At 43.9% G+C, this 17,542-nt stretch overlaps 1 protein-coding gene and 1 long non-coding RNA gene across 7 annotated transcripts in view; one reads left to right on the top strand and one right to left on the bottom strand.

Moving 5' to 3' along the window:
• Positions 1-17,542, bottom strand: part of TNFAIP8 (TNF alpha induced protein 8) — a 123,065-nt gene that overhangs the window by 28,037 nt on the left and 77,486 nt on the right. The window contains exons 1-2 of one of the 6 annotated variants that reach the window (XM_065546667.1): positions 10,333-10,501; positions 6,561-6,667 (exon numbers count right to left, since the gene is read on the bottom strand). The exons of 4 other annotated variants lie outside the window; for them this stretch is intronic. In XM_065546667.1, the coding sequence (XP_065402739.1) occupies positions 6,561-6,609 (49 nt within the window). In that variant the 5' untranslated portion in view covers positions 6,610-6,667; positions 10,333-10,501. Of the gene's footprint in view, positions 1-6,560; positions 6,668-10,332; positions 10,502-17,542 lie in introns of those variants that run through there. One more of the 6 variants, XM_005557578.4, reaches the window with a different exon arrangement.
• Positions 10,633-13,498, top strand: LOC141407053 (uncharacterized). Its single transcript, XR_012414031.1, has 2 exons — positions 10,633-10,755; positions 12,052-13,498. It is a non-coding gene; the product is annotated as an uncharacterized lncRNA (long non-coding RNA).

Raw genomic sequence — 17,542 nt, 5'->3', positions numbered from 1 at the left:
CTTCCCTCGGAGGCTCTCCTCAGGCCTGGATCCCACTCTGTGGCTCTCACACCCTCCTACTCCCCATCGCTCCCAACTGCTATGTCTCCCTCATTGTTCCCGCAGAACTGTGCAATCTGCCAAACTGCCACTCCCTTAACTTTCTTTGCTATTTTGATTTCCCAATAATTATTTCCTTTCCCTTTCAGTGGGTGCTACTTGCCCCTGAATTCTGTCTACCTCCTGGAAAACTCTCGTGAGAGATTTCCTCTTTCTCTTTTCTCTGAAGATGTTGAGTCGAATGTTTAGACTTATGATATTCAGGAGGCATGCATTTTCATTCTAGATATTTCATAACTGATGTAATTCTCATATTAATCCTTGAAAGGTGAAAATAGTTTTGTAAGTGCTTAACAATAAGAACACTCCGTGCACTAATATTTCTCTATCAAACAACTTTACAGGAGGAAAAAGTTTGTTGGAGCAAGCCAACTCTTCCCTGCTTTTTAGAGAATATGAAATGAGGACTTCTTAACTGAATGAATAGGCAGGCCTGGGCAGGGCTGTCTTTGGGTGTGATTATAAGCCTCCTTATTTATACAGTACCTTCTGAGTGAAGCTGTCTGAGCACTGAGCTTTACACTAACATTATCTCATTGGTTCTCACAAGGAACAAGCCATCTAGCATATTTCCACCGGTGTAACAACTGCTTACCATCTCAGAGGAAATCTAAAATTTCTCAAAACGGCTCAGCTTACTAGTGCGGCCGAAATCTTAGTTAATGTGTATAAGACTAAAGTCCTAAGAGTTCCAAATTGCATGCCAAATCTAGGGTACCCCGGCAGAAACATCAGTGGTTTTCTAAGACATGCACTCCTGTCACAGGAAGAAAAAAACACAAGGAGAGAGGAAGTGAAAGCCAAAGGGAGGAGATAAAAATTCTCTAATTTTGGCTGGGTATGGTGGCTCACACCTGTAATCCCAGCACTTTGGGAGGCCAAGGCGGGAGGATCACCTGAGGTCAGGAGTTTGCAACCAGCCTGGCCAACATGGTGAAACTTCATCTTTACTAAAAATACAAAAATCAGCTAGGTGTGGTGGTGCACACCTGTAATCCCAGCTACTCGGGAGGCTGAGGCAGGGGAATCACTTGAACCCGGGAGGCGGAAGTTGCGATGAGCTGAGATGACACTGCTGCACTCCAGCATGGGTGACAGAGCAAGACTCCATCCAAAAAGAAAAAAAAGGGGAAAAAAACCCTTCGTTACTTTAAAAAAAATTATCTAATTTTGAGTGGCCAAAGCTTTCCCCCAGTATGAAGAGCTGTGTGATACTGTTATAAAATAAGAAATACACATTTGGTCTTCATCCCTAGCTCCTGGCTACAGCTCTCAAAACTCTTGGAATTTCCTAAATGGTAAGATTGATAACTGGGCGTGGTGGCTCATCCCTGTGATTCCAGCACTTTGGTAGGCCAAGGTGGGAGGACTGCTTGAGCTCAGGAGTTCAAGACCAGCTTAGGCAACAAAATGACACCTTGACTCTACAAAACAATTTAAAAATTAGCTAGGCAGGTGGTACGCACCTGTAGTCCCAGCTACTTGGCAGGGTAAGGTAAGAAGATTGCTTGAGCCCAGGAGTTCAAGGCTACAGTGAGCTATGACCCTGCCACTGCACTCCAGCCTGGGTGTCAGAGTGAGACTATCTCTAAAACAACAGAGTGATAGGCACATCTTTTGTTGTAATATTTGGTCTTGGTCCCTAGTTCCTGGCACAGAATCTCTAAAATTTTGGAATTTCCTGAGTGATAGTTGTGAGAGGGGTGCCTTTTGTTACTCATAATAAGTACCTTTCTTTTTTTAAGTCCCTTTCTTTTTTTTTTTTTGAGACGGAGTCTTACTCTGTCACCCAGGCTAGAGTACAGTGGCGTGATCTCCGCTCACTGCAAGCTCTGCCTCCCAGGTTCACGCCATTCAGCCTCCCAAGTAGCTGGGACTACAGGTGCCCGCCACCATGCCCAGCTAATTTTTTGTATTTTCTGTGTTAGTAGGGACGGGGTTTCACTGTGTTAGCCAGGATGGTCTCGATCTCCTGACCTCGTGATCTGCCCGCCTCGGCCTCCCAAAGTGCTGGCACTACAGGCGTGAGCCACCGCACCTGGCCAATAAGCCGCTTTCAAATTTACCTGAGTTTATGTTAATGAGACGACTCATAAACCAGAATGGGGAATGGTTAGCAGAGGAACCAATCAGGTGATTAGAGGTTTAAAACTTTTGGTTCTCCCACTCTGGGCAGAGGAGAGGGGCTGGAGACTGAGTTTAATCACCAATGGCCAGTGATTTATTTCATGTCACCTGGAGGTGCCGGGAGGGTGGCCTGCCTGGACAGGGCATGGAAGCTTGCATCCCTCCACTGTATTTTGTCCTATACATCTCTTCCAGTTGGCTCTTCCTGAGTTGCATCCTTTAGAATAAATCAGTAATGTTTCCCTGAGTTTCATGAGTTGTTCTAGGAAATTACTGAACCTGAGGGGGTGTCATACAAACCCCCAATTTATAGCCAGTTGGTCAAAAGTATGGGACGCCTGTCCTTGCAATTGCTGTCTCAAGTTGGAGGACAGTCTTGTGGGACTGAGCCCTTAACCTGCGGGGTCTGCCCTAACTCTGGACAGTTAGTGTCAGAAATGAGTTAAATTATAGGACGTCTAGTCAATGTTCGCTGAGATTTGGAACATTGGTTGGTGTGAGAAAGACCCTCCCACATTCGGTGTCAGCAATGTTGTGAATGTATAGGAAACCAGTTACTTTTCTTTTTAAGGTGAATTAAATTTCCTGTCCATATTCGCTTGTTACCCTCATGTACCACTGCATATTTTGTGTGATGCCACAGGAAGAGGCCTGTAGGCAAATGCTCTTCCAAACACTGGTCGGAGGTGATGGTGTGACAATCTGTAAAGGAATCTACTGGCAACTGGGACTTGGAAAGCATGTAGAAATGGAGACGGCCAGCTTCTCAGGAGGCTGGGGCACTTGCTCTCAGCAGGGCAGTCACCTCCTGGGCCCCACATGCCTTCTTTCATGCCGTTGGTCACCTGCTAAATACTGACTGAATACCGATGATGTATTACCACCCCTCAGAAGATGAGCTCCTCAAACCCAGGCTCCTGGCTTTAGCTGAGGCCCAAAAGGAAGATGAAGCCGTCTTCCGCAGCTCTTCTCTACAAACAGGCTGACCACTGCCTCCACGGGGCTCTCGCCTTTCTGGTTTCCAAGGCCCCATGCTCTCCCCGTTTCTTCCTACCTCTCGAGCTACTCCATTTCTATTTCCTTTATTGGTTCCATCTACCTCTCTCCTTTGTAAAAGTGGATGTTCTCAGAAGCTAAATCCATGGCCCAGCCCCCTCCTTTCTCTACAGTCTTGCCCTCAGAAACTACATACGGGGAATCAACTCTCCCCTTGTGACTGGCTACTCTCACACTTTCTTGGAGAGCCTCCTGATACCCAGGTTCGATCTTGCCCTCGAGACCAATTCATGGTTCTTGCCAGCTTGGCATTACTAAAACACTACTTTGCATCTGCCCTCCTCCATCCAGCTGAAAACCATCCAATTTCTTTTTTTCTTTTTTTTTTTTCTTTTGAGACAGAGTCTTGCTCTGACACCCAGGCTGGAATGCAATGGCACGACCATAGCTCACTGCAGCCTTAACTCCTGGGCTTGAGTGATCTTCCTGATTTTCCCAAGTAGCTGGGACTACAGGTACATTCCACTGTGCCTAATTTTTAATTTTTTTTTGTAGAGATAGGGGTCACACTTTGTTGCCCAGGCTGGTCTTGAACTCCTGGGGTCAAGTGACCCACCTCCTTTCACCTCTCAAAGTGCTGTAATTACAGGTGTAAGCCATTGTGCCTAGCCTTAACTTTTCCAATGGGGAAACTGAACTTTAGAAAGATTAAGTAACTATTGAAGGTTGCACAGACAACCAGGAACAAAGTCATGAGTAGGATCAGTCTCCTGACTCACAGGGTCTTATTTATTACCTACATACAATATCCCCCTGGGAATGCCCAGCTTCTAGTCTGACCCCATGTACCACTACAACACACCACAAATGCCCTCCATGAATGCTGCTCTCCACACTTCTGTAGACTTTCTTCCTGATCGCAGCACACAGCACAAGCAGGTTCCCTGTCAATTACACTTTCTTTTCTCTTCTCCATTTGCTTAAAGGATCTAGCTGGAATACGAGTTACCCCTCTTTGAAGTCACTCCTATCCGTCATGACTTTTGGTGAATACCCGCTCTTCTAGACTTTCATAGGGTCCACTGTCTGATCCTCTGAGCTGTACTCATCCCTCCCCATCACGTATTTTTGTCCTATGGATGCACGTCTGCTGTGTGTGATGCCCTGAACCAAAAATTCTCTGAAGATGGGGTTATCTACACACACATTTTTGCTTCCCCAGGCCCTGCAGAGGAGGTGCTAGCTCAGTTAACATTTGTTGCTAGGAGTACCTGAGGCCCAAAGAAGGCAGCAGCAGGCAAGGGAGAGGGGCTGCACCCTGGAAGCAGGAGTCTACTGGACAGTCCATGACAGGCAGAACAGCCTGTGCCACTGGGGACACCCCTGGTCCCCAGCTTCTCAGTCTGGCTGAGTAGGCCACATGAAAACACATACTGGAGCCAGGTGAGCGGGCACCAAGCATAAATGGTAGGTAAAACTCGAAGGAAAATTCATGAACTGCTTTTCACTTCTTGACAGTCAACCCTGACTTCAACAAATGTGGTCTGGAGACTTCAGGCACCTAAAGCTATCAGAGTCACGTAGGGAATTCTGTTTAGTAGTCTCTTTGCTTCATCACCTTCTTAGAAGAAACTCTGTTCCTAGTTACTTATAAAATTAACTATTATTCACTACAAAGCTGGAGAATGTATTAAGTCCACAGATGATACTGTATACAGAAACACAACCCCTCCCCTCCCCCATCTTCAAAACCATATCAACACCAACCTAACTAACAGGCTTTATACAGTCTTAGAGATTCCCAGGGCAGCACTCCCTTAGGCAATTTACTCCCAACTCAGCAGTTAGTCACTCAGGACATACTACATCCCTGTAACTCTTCTTCAAGGTTTATAAACTTTTAGAATAAAATTTAAGCAATTGCTCTTTCAGATATCTTGGTCAACGGCTGGGGGAGCAGTGGGCTACAGCCCCATAAGTGCTTCTTGAGAAAGGTGTCCTGACTCTCAGAACGCACCAGGCCTGCTGCAATGTGCTCCAGAGAAAGTGAGGCTGTGGGATGTCCAACTGCTTTTGCAACAGCGCATTCTGTATCAGAATGCTGACTCCCTTCCCACCCACACACATAACACACCTTCTCCCCAAGGAAGTGTCTCTACCCAACCAGCACCCTCAATAGCTAATTTTTCCTGAATGATATTCTCAAACGAATGAAAACAAGTGAGCTCACTGTTTACCTGCCTCTCACTTGGTCTACAACTTTCAAAACCCGGGATCTAATAGGATCTACTTGCAGAGCTAAATTTTATTTCACAGTGTTTCATGTTTTATTCTCTTGAGTTACACGTAGGAGGAGGTGAAACAGGAAATCTCCATTTGTTCAAACATTCATCTGGGTTTTATAAATCCCCCTAAAAAGTAGTGAATGACAACTATATAAACAGACTAGGTCTGTCCTACTTCAAGGAGACTGTACACAAATACCCAGGATGCTAAAACCTGTGTTTACAAAAATCCTTGCTTGCAGAACATGTATTAAAGACAGTAGAAAGGGCTTGGCAATTACCTTGCTGGGCTTCGGTGCCTCAACCTCTAAAATGAAGACGTCAGAAAGAAGGATCAGCAAAGTTGCTTTTAGCTTTAAATCATGGTGATTCTATGTGTATTTGGCTGGGGGACAGGGACTTTAAATTACAAAAGACTTCTCACTACAGACCTTCCTTAAACATTAAAGATATACACATGATTTGGTTTTGTTTTAATTCAGCTTATACTATGTTTCAAAGAACAATCTTCTCTAAATGAAGACAGGTCTATAACCACACTAATCTCACTGACTTCCAAGCTGCTAGCATAAAGAGAGAAATGCTGACCAAAAAATAGTTTATAGGTAGATCCAGCAATTCTGCAGTATTCTGAAATGAAATCACTGGGTCCTGAGTTTTTCTGGCTCTACTGCATTATCTTTCACCCACTCACTTTTTGGCTACTTCCTGGATCACCAACAGCCAGGAGCAGGAAATTTAATCATCCATATAATCCTGACTGTTCAACGGCATAATCTGGGGGCAAGAAAGGTAGGATGCATATTCAATATGATAAAAATTTCAGAAGTGAGGGGAAAAAGCTCCAAACGCATTTAAGTTTACAGAGCTGGAGGTGTCTGGCAATGCCAAGTTATCAAGTGATGTCCACTGTAGAGAAGAGAGTATGACAGATCTCTAAATGGATTTTCCACTTTTAGTCCTTGTCAGCACACAACACTCCAAGCCTAATCACTACATAAAAGGAAACAGATAAGCACGTCAAAGTCTGGTGTTTAAGAGCATATGTTGTACCTTTTACATTATGTATGACATCAAGGTCAGCTGCACCCCTTGGTTGCATCAGAGCTGAACCACTGCTTTAAACTCCTTTTCTCTTCATTCCCTCTGCAAAGCAAAGGCTGGGGAAGGGCAGGAATAGGGGATAAAACTTACAAAATAGTCCTTAGCGATGAATGATATTATATAAGCTGCCACACCATATGAGGTTAAAACATAACACCACACAGCATGGTAGCTTATACCATGGGGGTTCTTTATTGGGATTCTTTATTATAGAGGAGGATATTAATCATCACTATGGAACAACTAAACTTTTTTTGGCCAAGGATTAACTTTAAAGAATGGAGACCATTCACTCATTCAATCTACAACATTTAATGAGCACCTTTTACTCTGTAGGTCCTGTACATACAGCGGGGAATGAAACAGACATTGTTTTTCCCTGGAGAGCTGTGGTCTAGAAGAGATGTTAAGCAGTGTGGGGAGAGCCAGCAAGGAAAGGAACAGGTGCTCTGAGAGAGGGCAACAGGCGATCTGAGTTTAGGTTCAGAAAAAGCCTCTCTAAAGAGCTGACCAAGAAAAGGAGGTCAGGTGGAGAGAAGGATATTTTGGGCAGGAAGACCAGCAAGTGCCAACGTCCTAGAATGGGGAGCTTGAGTTCTTCTATATGTAGAAAAGAAGGAGCCAGGAAGGACATGGACTGACTGGTATAGGAGGAGCCCAAGGTGGAAGGCGGGGCATTCTGCAGAAGAAATGACACCTGTTCCACAGACACAGAGAGGGTGGGTGTGGACGGAGATGAGTCTGTCAGTCTGGGAACAGGAAGTTGAGGGAGTTCTCTAATGGCTACTGTTTTCTTTGTGAAATAGCAGGCCTGGTGAGGCATGAGAGTAAGAACTGGGTGAGGTGGTGGTGGGAAATGGCTATTACGGGCAATGGAGGAGCAAGCCGGACTCACCTCTCAACCCTCACTCTTTCCCAAGTCCCCACAAAGTGACACCTCGCCCACCCCTTAACAGTGGCTTTCTCAATTTCTGGTACCAAAGCTTCGAGAACCAGAGCAAAGGAGCCCTGGATGCCGTGATGCTTAGCACTAGAAAGATTCTCAGAGATCTTAACTGCCACTCACTTTAACTACTTCATAATTAAGCAATTTACTAAGGAAGCAACTAAATGTCAAATAGTTGCTATCAGCCTATAGCCAAACAGGCTATCAGCCTATCTCCTCAGGAAGCCCCATCCACTGGAAACTGTTGATATCCTCTTTTTAATGGTAGTCACCTTTTTAATAGAGTGAGTTTCTTCCTTCATTTCCCCTTCTTTCCTATTCATTCTATGTCTGAATAATTTAAACTCATTCAGTTTTCAATAAAGCAAGACCTGGATTATTTTTCTCTGTTTAATACTCAAGCACAATCACTTATTCATTGGTAAGCAGGAAAAATTAAATCAATTATTTAGGAGGTGGCTATAGGCTGGGGACAAAGATCCAGCACTCTGGGCACAGAGTCAAGTACGTTTTAAGCTCTGATGGCTTAACAATATCCCCAGTCATTTGCTTCTACATTCACGCATATGCAAAAATATGCTGGCCTCCAAGGACTTAAGATTCAACCCCAAAGTATACTAGTCTCTCATTGCAGCTCAGAAAAATGACTTAAAATTATCTCCCCTTACAGCGAATCAGGCATGAAGCATCCAAAGGCAGTTTTCTTGCAATACAGACATTCTTAAGAACTCATGGTGATCTCACACTAAATGGGATACATAAGTTCACCAGGAATGGGGGGGGGGGGGGGAAGCTATGTATAAGAGGGAAAGGATTAGTAACGATAGAGAAGATAGCTTGAGTTATTTACACAACATAGCTCACTTCATAGACATCTGAGTGGTGGTAGCTAACCGGAAGGTTCTAGATTACAGCCAATAAACCGGCCTTGGAGAAAACACACACAAAACACACAGACACCTATCCTTTATTTCCTGGCAGAAGCTATGATGATTCTATCTGATTAATAAAGTGTTCAATCTCCCTCAAGAGTTATTAAGCATCCCACCCTAATTGCTATCAATTTAAAATTCTAGTACCTCAGATTACGTTAAAAGAAACATTCTGGGCTTTCTTTAAAAAGGAGAGAGCCAGATCATTTGTGGTCGATCTGCAGAATGTAACTGATGACAAGTACAGCGAAGGTGAGGAACAAGTAGAAGGGGCCCCATTAACCTCTTCAAAGGCCAGTCTGCAGGCTGCTTCCAAACTTACAACCAGAGAGCTGGGCCCTCGAAGAGGGAAGACTGTGGATGTTGCTAGGGGAATGTATAATACACATTTTGGGATACTGTTTTTCCACTTTCTCTCCCACTCCCTGTTTCCCAAAAGACAGGGAAAACACACCTGGGAGAAAACGCCAACTTAAGTGCTACTTGTAATTCACACAGAAGTTCACCCTTGAGTTCTCTCAGCCTGGTTCCTATTTGCCTTCAACTACCTTTGACTTTGAATAAACTGCTGTTATAAAGACATAGAAAAGAAAAGCATCTATCAGCACACAGCTCCATCAGAACAGAGGCCACGGCAAGAAAACATTACTCCCCCCATACTCCACATCAAGCTCAAAAACAATGCTCCTGGCTGTCATTTTTCATTTATGCCAGCCTCGTATTTCTATTAAACAAACCTCCTTTTTATTGACTATTTCCCTCACACAGCACAATAAGGTAAACGTGAGCCCACAAAGACTATATGGTGAAACACAAGCTTTACTCTGGGAGGGGAATCAGTAAAAGGCAGAAGGGGACAAGTTTCAAGGGCTCTTCCTAACTGGTGTCTACCAAATGGAGAAATGATGGGGCTGCTCCTCTGTCTGCCAGAGCTGCTGTGATTGACTTGAAATTAACCAGCTTTCCAAGAGACATGAAAAGAAAGAGGATTTCACAATCTCGAACAGTCTCCCCTCTTACTCTCTAATTTTCCCCAACCACCCTCACTCCCACCCCCCACTTACAAGAAGACTTTTGTATACATAAAGTTTCAAGGAACAAAGCATTCAAACACTCACACACAAATAAACTCCCCAAACTAACAGCAGCGTATAATTGTGTTTTGGTTGGAGCTTTTCCAGCCCTGTCACCCGTTCTCTGTTAGGAGTAAATGAAACCCTTTGCTTTTGCGAAGTTAGAAACAGACAAACTCTCCTCAGTTTCACGCTGCACAAGGACCCCCTCATATCTTTCAGCCCCCTTAAATCCCCAACGAAATGAACTCACTGCTGAAAGGCAGCAATGAAAAAAAAAACTAATCTATATCTCAAATACAGATTTTCGCTTCCCCTCACTCAGCTTCCCCTTTTAGCCGGAAACATACAGCGTTTCTAGTTTCTGAAACCCCTTTTCAAGGGACCCTCCACTCAGGGATCTTCCAGGGGATCCCGCTTTCAGTCGTTCTGATGCAGGCAGGCAGCCCTTTTCCAAGCACATTTTGCATTCCTGGAATCCAAGGGGGGCTCTTTCGTTTCCAGAGAAAGCTAAAAAGCAGACTTTAGTGGGCTGGCTGAACTAGGTCCGACTCTTCCTCCCCTCCCCTCTGAAACGCTGCGGGGGGAGAAGGGAGCCCGAGATGAGACCTGGGCTCCGCTTATCCAGCTCCTACTGGGCTTCGAAGGCGCAGGGGAAGCGTACAAAGTGCCCACCGCTCACTTTAAAACTCCCATCTGCTCCTACCACTGCCTTCCTCCAAATTCCTCCGCAGAACTTGGCCGGCCCCCAGGAGAAACCAGAATCCTACCTTCCTTGAATTCTTCTGCTTCGGAGTGCATAGTGTCAGGGTAACCAGCTGCAGGGGCGATTACCGCTCACATGTACTCGGACTAGCCTCAAGTTCGCTCTGCAGCGAAATCCGCACACAACGGAAAATAAAAGGAAGAAAGCCACTAAAATCAAAACCTCCCCGGGGCGGGAGAGCGGGTTCTGGTGCAGGGATTTTCAGGGGGAAAGTTCTGCAAGAGTGACGAATCGCGTCTCAGCTGGGCGGCGGGAGTCCGCCCCCGGGGCCGCGCTCGGGCCGGCAGCGGGGCGGAGGCAACCTGGCGGGGCTGGCTCGGCCCGGGCGCACGCAGGTGGGGCGCAGGCCCAGACCGCAGCCGATTCTCCCGAGACACAGGGCCGAGAGGGGCCGTCGGCAAACGCACCAGACGGGCGGAAAAAAAAGGTATAACAAAGAAAAAGTCTCATCTCAGAGCACACTGTAGTTTTACATAAATAATAAATGTATATAGGGGAGAAGCAATGCTTGTGTATTTTGGATTACATTTTTTGATGCCCATTTGACTTTGTCTTGTAGTCTTGCACGCCAAAAATTACGGATTTTAAAGCAGCTTGGGTATGTTATTTTTGTAGGAAAGTCGCGTGGATATCGCTCATCAGGTTGGAAGGACCAGCTTAACAGAGCACAATTTCACAAGTCCCAGAGCGGGGCCTTTTGAAGAAAGTGGAGCGGCCTCCACCCTTACCTTTTGCACAGCAAAAGCAGACGAGACTGCTTTCTCATTCAGTATAGCCCCGGGCGAGCACTGTTACTCAAACCCCAGCCCGGGCGCTCACTGCTGCAGTTACTCCCACGGGCCATCCTCAGCGGGAGACGGTTCCCTCCCTACCGGCTACTAGCAACAACTGGGGATGAATTCCTTCAAAACGCCAAGGGGGAGGTTTTCAGGATTTGAAATGCTGATAGAATAAAGAAGCAGGAGAGCCTTCACAACAGATCTCAATTCTGCCCCCGGCTCTGGCCCACAGGCCCCTACAAATTGGCTGAGAGGAAGTCCCCTTAGCTCTGTGGAGCCTTGGTTTTCCCTTCTGCAAAGCGGGGACAAGAGCTGCCACTGATAGGCCTGTCTTATGGAGGTATCTTGTAGAACACTTGTTCTATCGCCAGTCTCACGCATAAAGTCCCAAATAACATACTGAAAGATCCGCTTGGAAATTATGAGAAAAAATATATTATTTTGACAAATTTATTTTCCAGCTCCTTTTTCTTTATTTCCCATTTTGTATAGGCAGAAACCAATAGAAACACTAAAAAGACATGGATTTAAGGAGTTTGAATTTAAATCCAGTTCTGCCATTTATTATTTGTATGATCTTATCCAAATTAACCTCTCTGAGCCTCCAGTTCCTCATTTGTAAAATGAAGATAAAAATAGTATTATTTACTTCACAGATTTATGTCTGCATTAAATAAGGTAATATAAGCACAAAGCGATTTGAAAACCATAAGGACTACATAGATTATTACTATTGCACCATTAAAAGTAAATTTTTATAAAAGATACTCTTGGGTTTTATTTCAGTATTGAATTTGAACAGAAAAGAGTGCTTATGCTATTCACAAGCAGTGAAGGCTATTATAAATATTAATGTAAGAGGTCTAGATATTAAATCACATCCTACTGCTGAGAGATTCTAATATGGCTAAGATGCTAACATGTTATCTCAATTTCACTGAAAGAGCAGGATGAAGGGAGGAAGACACAGCCAGCCAGAGAAGGGAGAAGAGGAGAAACATCTGGAAAATATCAGTGTTGCAGAGCCTCCCGGAAACTGACCTCGCCACCGAAAGGGTAACAGACTGCACCCTTCCGAAAGTCACAGTTAACTTCATGGTCCCCTCTGCCACACATCCTGAGTCAGGAGCTGCTGATATGTATACCTTGCACTCGGTCATCTCAGACTCATGGGGAGACAGCCTGAGATGAGGATGATTCTGAACCCAAAGAAATGCTCCCTCACTAGTCACAAGTGGCTTTTCCTGTCCTGCCCAAGTCATCATTCTGCCCCCTCTCTCCCTATACCATCTATCCTTGCCCTTCCTCACTGCAACCCAGATGTCCACAGAGAGTCCACAAGGGGTCTTAAGGGATCTCACCAGGGCTGTGTGCTACACAAGAGCTTCCACTGATCTATAATTGGGGTAAAGCAACAACTTTTCAAGGTGATGATTATGCAAATCCAGAAAACCCAAATTTCAGGCCCAGTCTGCCCACAGCAGAATTACTTTCACTCTCTTCTTTTAGAAAGTACCTTCATAAGGAATATTTATTAAATGTCATTTTGCAAGTCCAACTGGGGACAAATCACATAAGATATGTTAAAATACATGTCCTTTAATGTGCTACTTGTTTTACAACTGCTGAATGAATAGTTCAAGCGCCCCCACGTCAGCCTTATAATTCATTTTAGATAGGAGCTTCATTGATCTTTGAACATTCACCACCGGCCTCAGGAAGCCGGGAGAGAAACTTCTTTTGTATTTAAATGCAAGCAAGCAGTCACCTTGGGGAAGAATGTTCTGTTTCAGCTCAAGAGCAATGAATGCTCAGCTTATTTTAAAAGGCTTTATGTGAATAAGGACATTCCTCAGTCTCCTGTATAACCTCAAAGCCATCTGCTCTGGGCAAGCTACATTGCCCCATACCCCTACCTTGCAACATGGTGACAAAGGGCAGCTGATTCTCTAGGGATCCCCTTGGCCTTCTGCTGCTCTTCTGCTGCTCTCAGATATATACCAGGTCATCTTGATTTTGTTGTGCTTTTATTCAAAAGGGGATCATTTACTTCTTAGCCCCAGTGAATAATGGTCCAGTACATCATAATGATTTGTTATCTCCTGTAGGTGGGACTTGTTGATTCTTGTATGTTTAAGAAACACCCCAACATCCTTCGCATGGCAACAATCTATTAGGGCCTGCCTGATACAAAATTGCAACTAAGTTAGCAACACTTCTCATTTAGTAACAAACTGTACTTAAATACTATGTTGAACTCCTACAAGTGTATAATAATGGAACTCCCACCTTTTGTGTCAAGATGGAAGAATGAAAATGCTGGCTAAGATTCTGAAGGTTTATTCATTCATTGAGGTATAATCAAATAAATTTGTATGTGTCATATCTAAACGGACCCTACTCACGTGGGGCTTGTTGATATAATTTTGTTCATTTGACCACAGACCTAAAGAACTCAACTTTCCAAGTCACTTTGGTTCTGAGGAAGGTTTATTAACACCAACTCTCGACTGAACTTTATCACAGAGCAGCAGAAAAATCTCTTTCCAAATTATGCCTTAAATAAAGCTGTCAAAAGAATTTTTTTAAAGGCCTGACTTTCAGGCCTTTTGCTCACAACCCCCTAGATGTCTGTTAAGAAAAGGGGAGATCAGTGAGTTTTCAGACTCACACAAATTAGAAGGCTGGCTGGCAGAACTGGGAAGACAAGGTACCTTTTAATCAGAAGGTATCAAATATTCCACTCACATTCAAGAATGTTACGTTCTCTGCAGTGAAAAATATGAAGCATCTCTGTAAACTAGCCTCTAGTTCTATAGAGGTTAGTTCTAGAACTATAGCCTCTAGTTCGCAAAAACGGTCATTTTCTTTTTCTATCCTACTGATATGAGGCTGAATTTGCTTCCTTCAATTTGACTTTGAGACCTTCTTCAACTTTTCTTGTATCATTTTTGTCTACACCCTTGAAAGCCTTCAAAGGCTTCCATGATCTATACAAAAAGTTGGCTTTCACTCCTGTTTCCCCATATGTGGGAGAGATCTGTGTCTTGGTCTCACCTGGTTAGGCCTGTAGGCTTTGAGTTCTTCCTATTATCCTCAGACACGTTTACATTTACCCTTTCGTAACACAAGTAGGCCTAAGTGGGTATCTCTCCATGGCCTCTCCCTGGCCCAGGTTGTTTGACTGTCTTAGCCTTAAGAAAATTGTATTTATGGCTGGGCGTGGTGGCTCATGCCTGTAATTCCAGCACTTTGGGAGGCTGAGGCAGGTAGATCATGAGGTCAGGAGTTCGAGACCAGCCTGGACAAGATGGTGAAACCCTGTCTCTACTAAAAATACAAAAATTAACTGGGCACGATGGCAGGTGCCTGTAATCCCAGCTACTTGCGAGGCTGAGGTAGAAGAATCGCTTGAACCTGGGAGGTGGAGGTTGCAGCAAGCTGAGATTGTGCCACTGCACTCTAGCCTGGTCAACAGAGTGAGACACCGTCTCAAAAAGAAAAAAAAGAAAGAAAAAGAAAAAAGAAAATTGTATTTAGTAGATTTGAAGAAGAAGATGCTAAAATGACAGTGGAGTCATTTATGCACCTTTGCAGAAGGTCAAGCTCTGTGCCTCAAGTGGCCTTAAGTGCTGAGTACAAATGCTCCTCAACTTAGCAGTGAGGCTACATCAGGATAGAACCATCATAAGTTGAAAATATATTTAATACATACTGAACACCATAGCTTAGCCTAGCCCACCTTAAATGTGTTCAGAACACTTACATTAGCCTACAGTTAGGCAAAATTATCTAGTACAAAGCCTGTTCTATAATAAAATGTTGACTATCTCATGTAACTTTTTAACACTGCACTGAAAGTGAAAAAAGCAGAGGGGTTGTATGGGTGTTCAAAGTATAGTTTCTACTGAATGTGTATCACTTTTAGTAGAATACAAATAGAGTAAGGCTGGGCACACTGGCTCATGAATTTAATCCCAGAACTTTGGGAGGCTGAGGTGCGAGTATTGTTTGTGGCCAGAAGTTTAAGACCAGCTTGGACAACATAGAGCGATCCTAACTCTACAAAAAAAGTTTTAAAAGATTAACCGAGTATGGTGGTACATGCCTGTAGTCCTAGCCACTTGGGAGACTGAGGCAGAAGGATCACTTGTGCCCAGGAGTTCAAAGCTACAGTGAGCTATGATCATACACTGAATTCCAGCCTGGGCAACAGAGTGAGACCCCTCTGTCTATACACACACACACACAACTACGCACAGAGTTAAAAAAATTGTGAGCCAGGGACCATCTGCACTGGGATAAGACTGGGGAGGCTGAGGTGGGCTGAGGCAGAACCACGTGAGAGGAAGACGCTGAGGATGACTGTGGAGATGAGGGAGGGAGAAGGCCACTGGGAGCCAGGTCCTGGGAGTTTGAAGTTATGGGTAATCCCTCTCCTCAGTCTGCCCAGTGACTTCTCCCATACATTCTACACATTCACTAATGCTCTAGATGTGAGTGCCTAATTCTGAGAGAATGGGAAGAATTGCTGACATTGGAGATGAGCACACATAGGGAGACAACAATACATCTGGGATGTGCTTGTTTCCTAGGCTTTCTAGGTGTATTTCTCTCCTAAGAAATCTTCCTTGTTAAAAGCTTTTAGCAGATGATAAAACACAAGCATACTCTCAAAATCAGTTCAGAAAATATTAGCTGAACAATTTATGACTCACAGTCCTTCTTTTATAACACAGTCATTCCTCGGCATCTGTGGGAGATTGGTTCCAGGACCCTTGAGGATACCAAAATCCAAAGATGCTCAAGTCTTGTATAAAATGATGCAATATTTGCATATAACTTACATATATAATCCCATATGCTTTAAATTATCTCTAGATTGCTTATAATTCCTAATACAATGCCTACATATCACTTCATTCACATAAATTCAACATAATACTGGAAAGTGGCAAATTCAAGTTTTGCCTTTTGGAACTTTGTGGGATTTTTTTTCCCACAGAATATTATTGATCTGCCATTGACTGAATCCACAGATGCTGAATCCATGAATATGGAATGCACAGATATGGAGGGCTGGATGTATTCAGCAATAACGTCTTGTGTTAGGTTTTATTTAGACTCCCAAATTAGCCCCCTCGGGTCATCATACTCATTTTACAGATATGTAATTAAAGAAATGGAGGTTACGTGATTTGCTCAAGGTCACAAAACTAATAATGTTCTTTAGACCACAATGAATGCAGTCTAAGCCTCCTGTCTCCTACATCCAGACTTTCTCACTCTATTAAACTGTTCCTATAAAATCCAAGTCCCTTATTTTGCAGAGGAGTAACTCGAAGATTGCTAATATTGGGAGGTCCCCATAGAGCTTATGGCTGGCCATGGTTCTAGCATTGGACCATCGTCAAATCTCTCTGTTCAAATGATTTGATCACAGCCTTAAACTGAAGCCATTCAATTCCTGATATTCAGTGCTTTAAATATGCTATAAATTCAATAACTTCTATTTATTCAGTTGCCTGAAATTATGAATCTTTTTTTGAAATTAAAAGTTCAGTAAGGACCTTAATTAAAAGTTCAGTAAGCCTCATCGGATATGGGCTGCCAGGAGCAAGGAAAAGACCACCAGACTCAATTTGGGAGACCTGGGCCTGATTACTGACACCACCATCAGCAGAGCAAGCACTGGCTGTGCCTCATTTGCATTAAGATGAGTTTTCTTCCTATTCATTATTTCTTCATTTTTCCTCTAAAAATAGGCAAAGTCATTTAACCTCTCTGTGCTTTTGTTTGCACATCTGTACCATAAGAATGACGTCCCTTATTTAACAAGGTTGTTATAATGATGAAATGAGTAAAGAACATGATGGAACACAGAAAATCATGAGGTTCCCCTCATCACTTTTCCAGATATAATCATGATGAAGGCCAGATTGTCCCAGATTGTTTAAGAGTGTCTATTTGGAGGCCCTAAATGCTGGCTCTATAAATATTCCAGATAGGTGTGGCAATTTAATGTGTATGGTCTAGCAATGGAAAAGGAAAACAAAAGGGCTGGATTTCTTTCCTGTGCTCAGGTGAATGGGGTCAACATGGAAACAGCATGAGAGGGGCCACAGAAGGGATTCACCAGGAAGAAGAGGAAAGGCAAACTGAAGTGGCCAGGATGGCACGACATCACGTCTGACCAAGGCATCCTCAGCCTTCCTTCAGAAAAGCAGCAGAAGGAAAAAGGGATCAAAAATCACAGTGTGGAACTCAGGCTTGAAAGAAACCTTAGATATTGTCTATTTTTATTTTTATTTTTGAGATGGAGTTTTGCTTTTGTCGCTTAGAGTGCAGTGGTGCAATCTCGGCTCACTGCAACCTCTGCCTCCTGGGTTCAAGCAATTCTCCTGCCTCAATCTCCCGAGTAGCTGGGATTACAAG

The sequence above is a fragment of the Macaca fascicularis genome, chromosome 6 (genome assembly GCF_037993035.2).
Source record: "Macaca fascicularis isolate 582-1 chromosome 6, T2T-MFA8v1.1".
NCBI lineage: Eukaryota > Metazoa > Chordata > Mammalia > Primates > Cercopithecidae > Macaca > Macaca fascicularis.
Note: the sequence above shows the minus strand (reverse complement) of the source record. Positions and strands in the feature narration are given on the sequence as shown.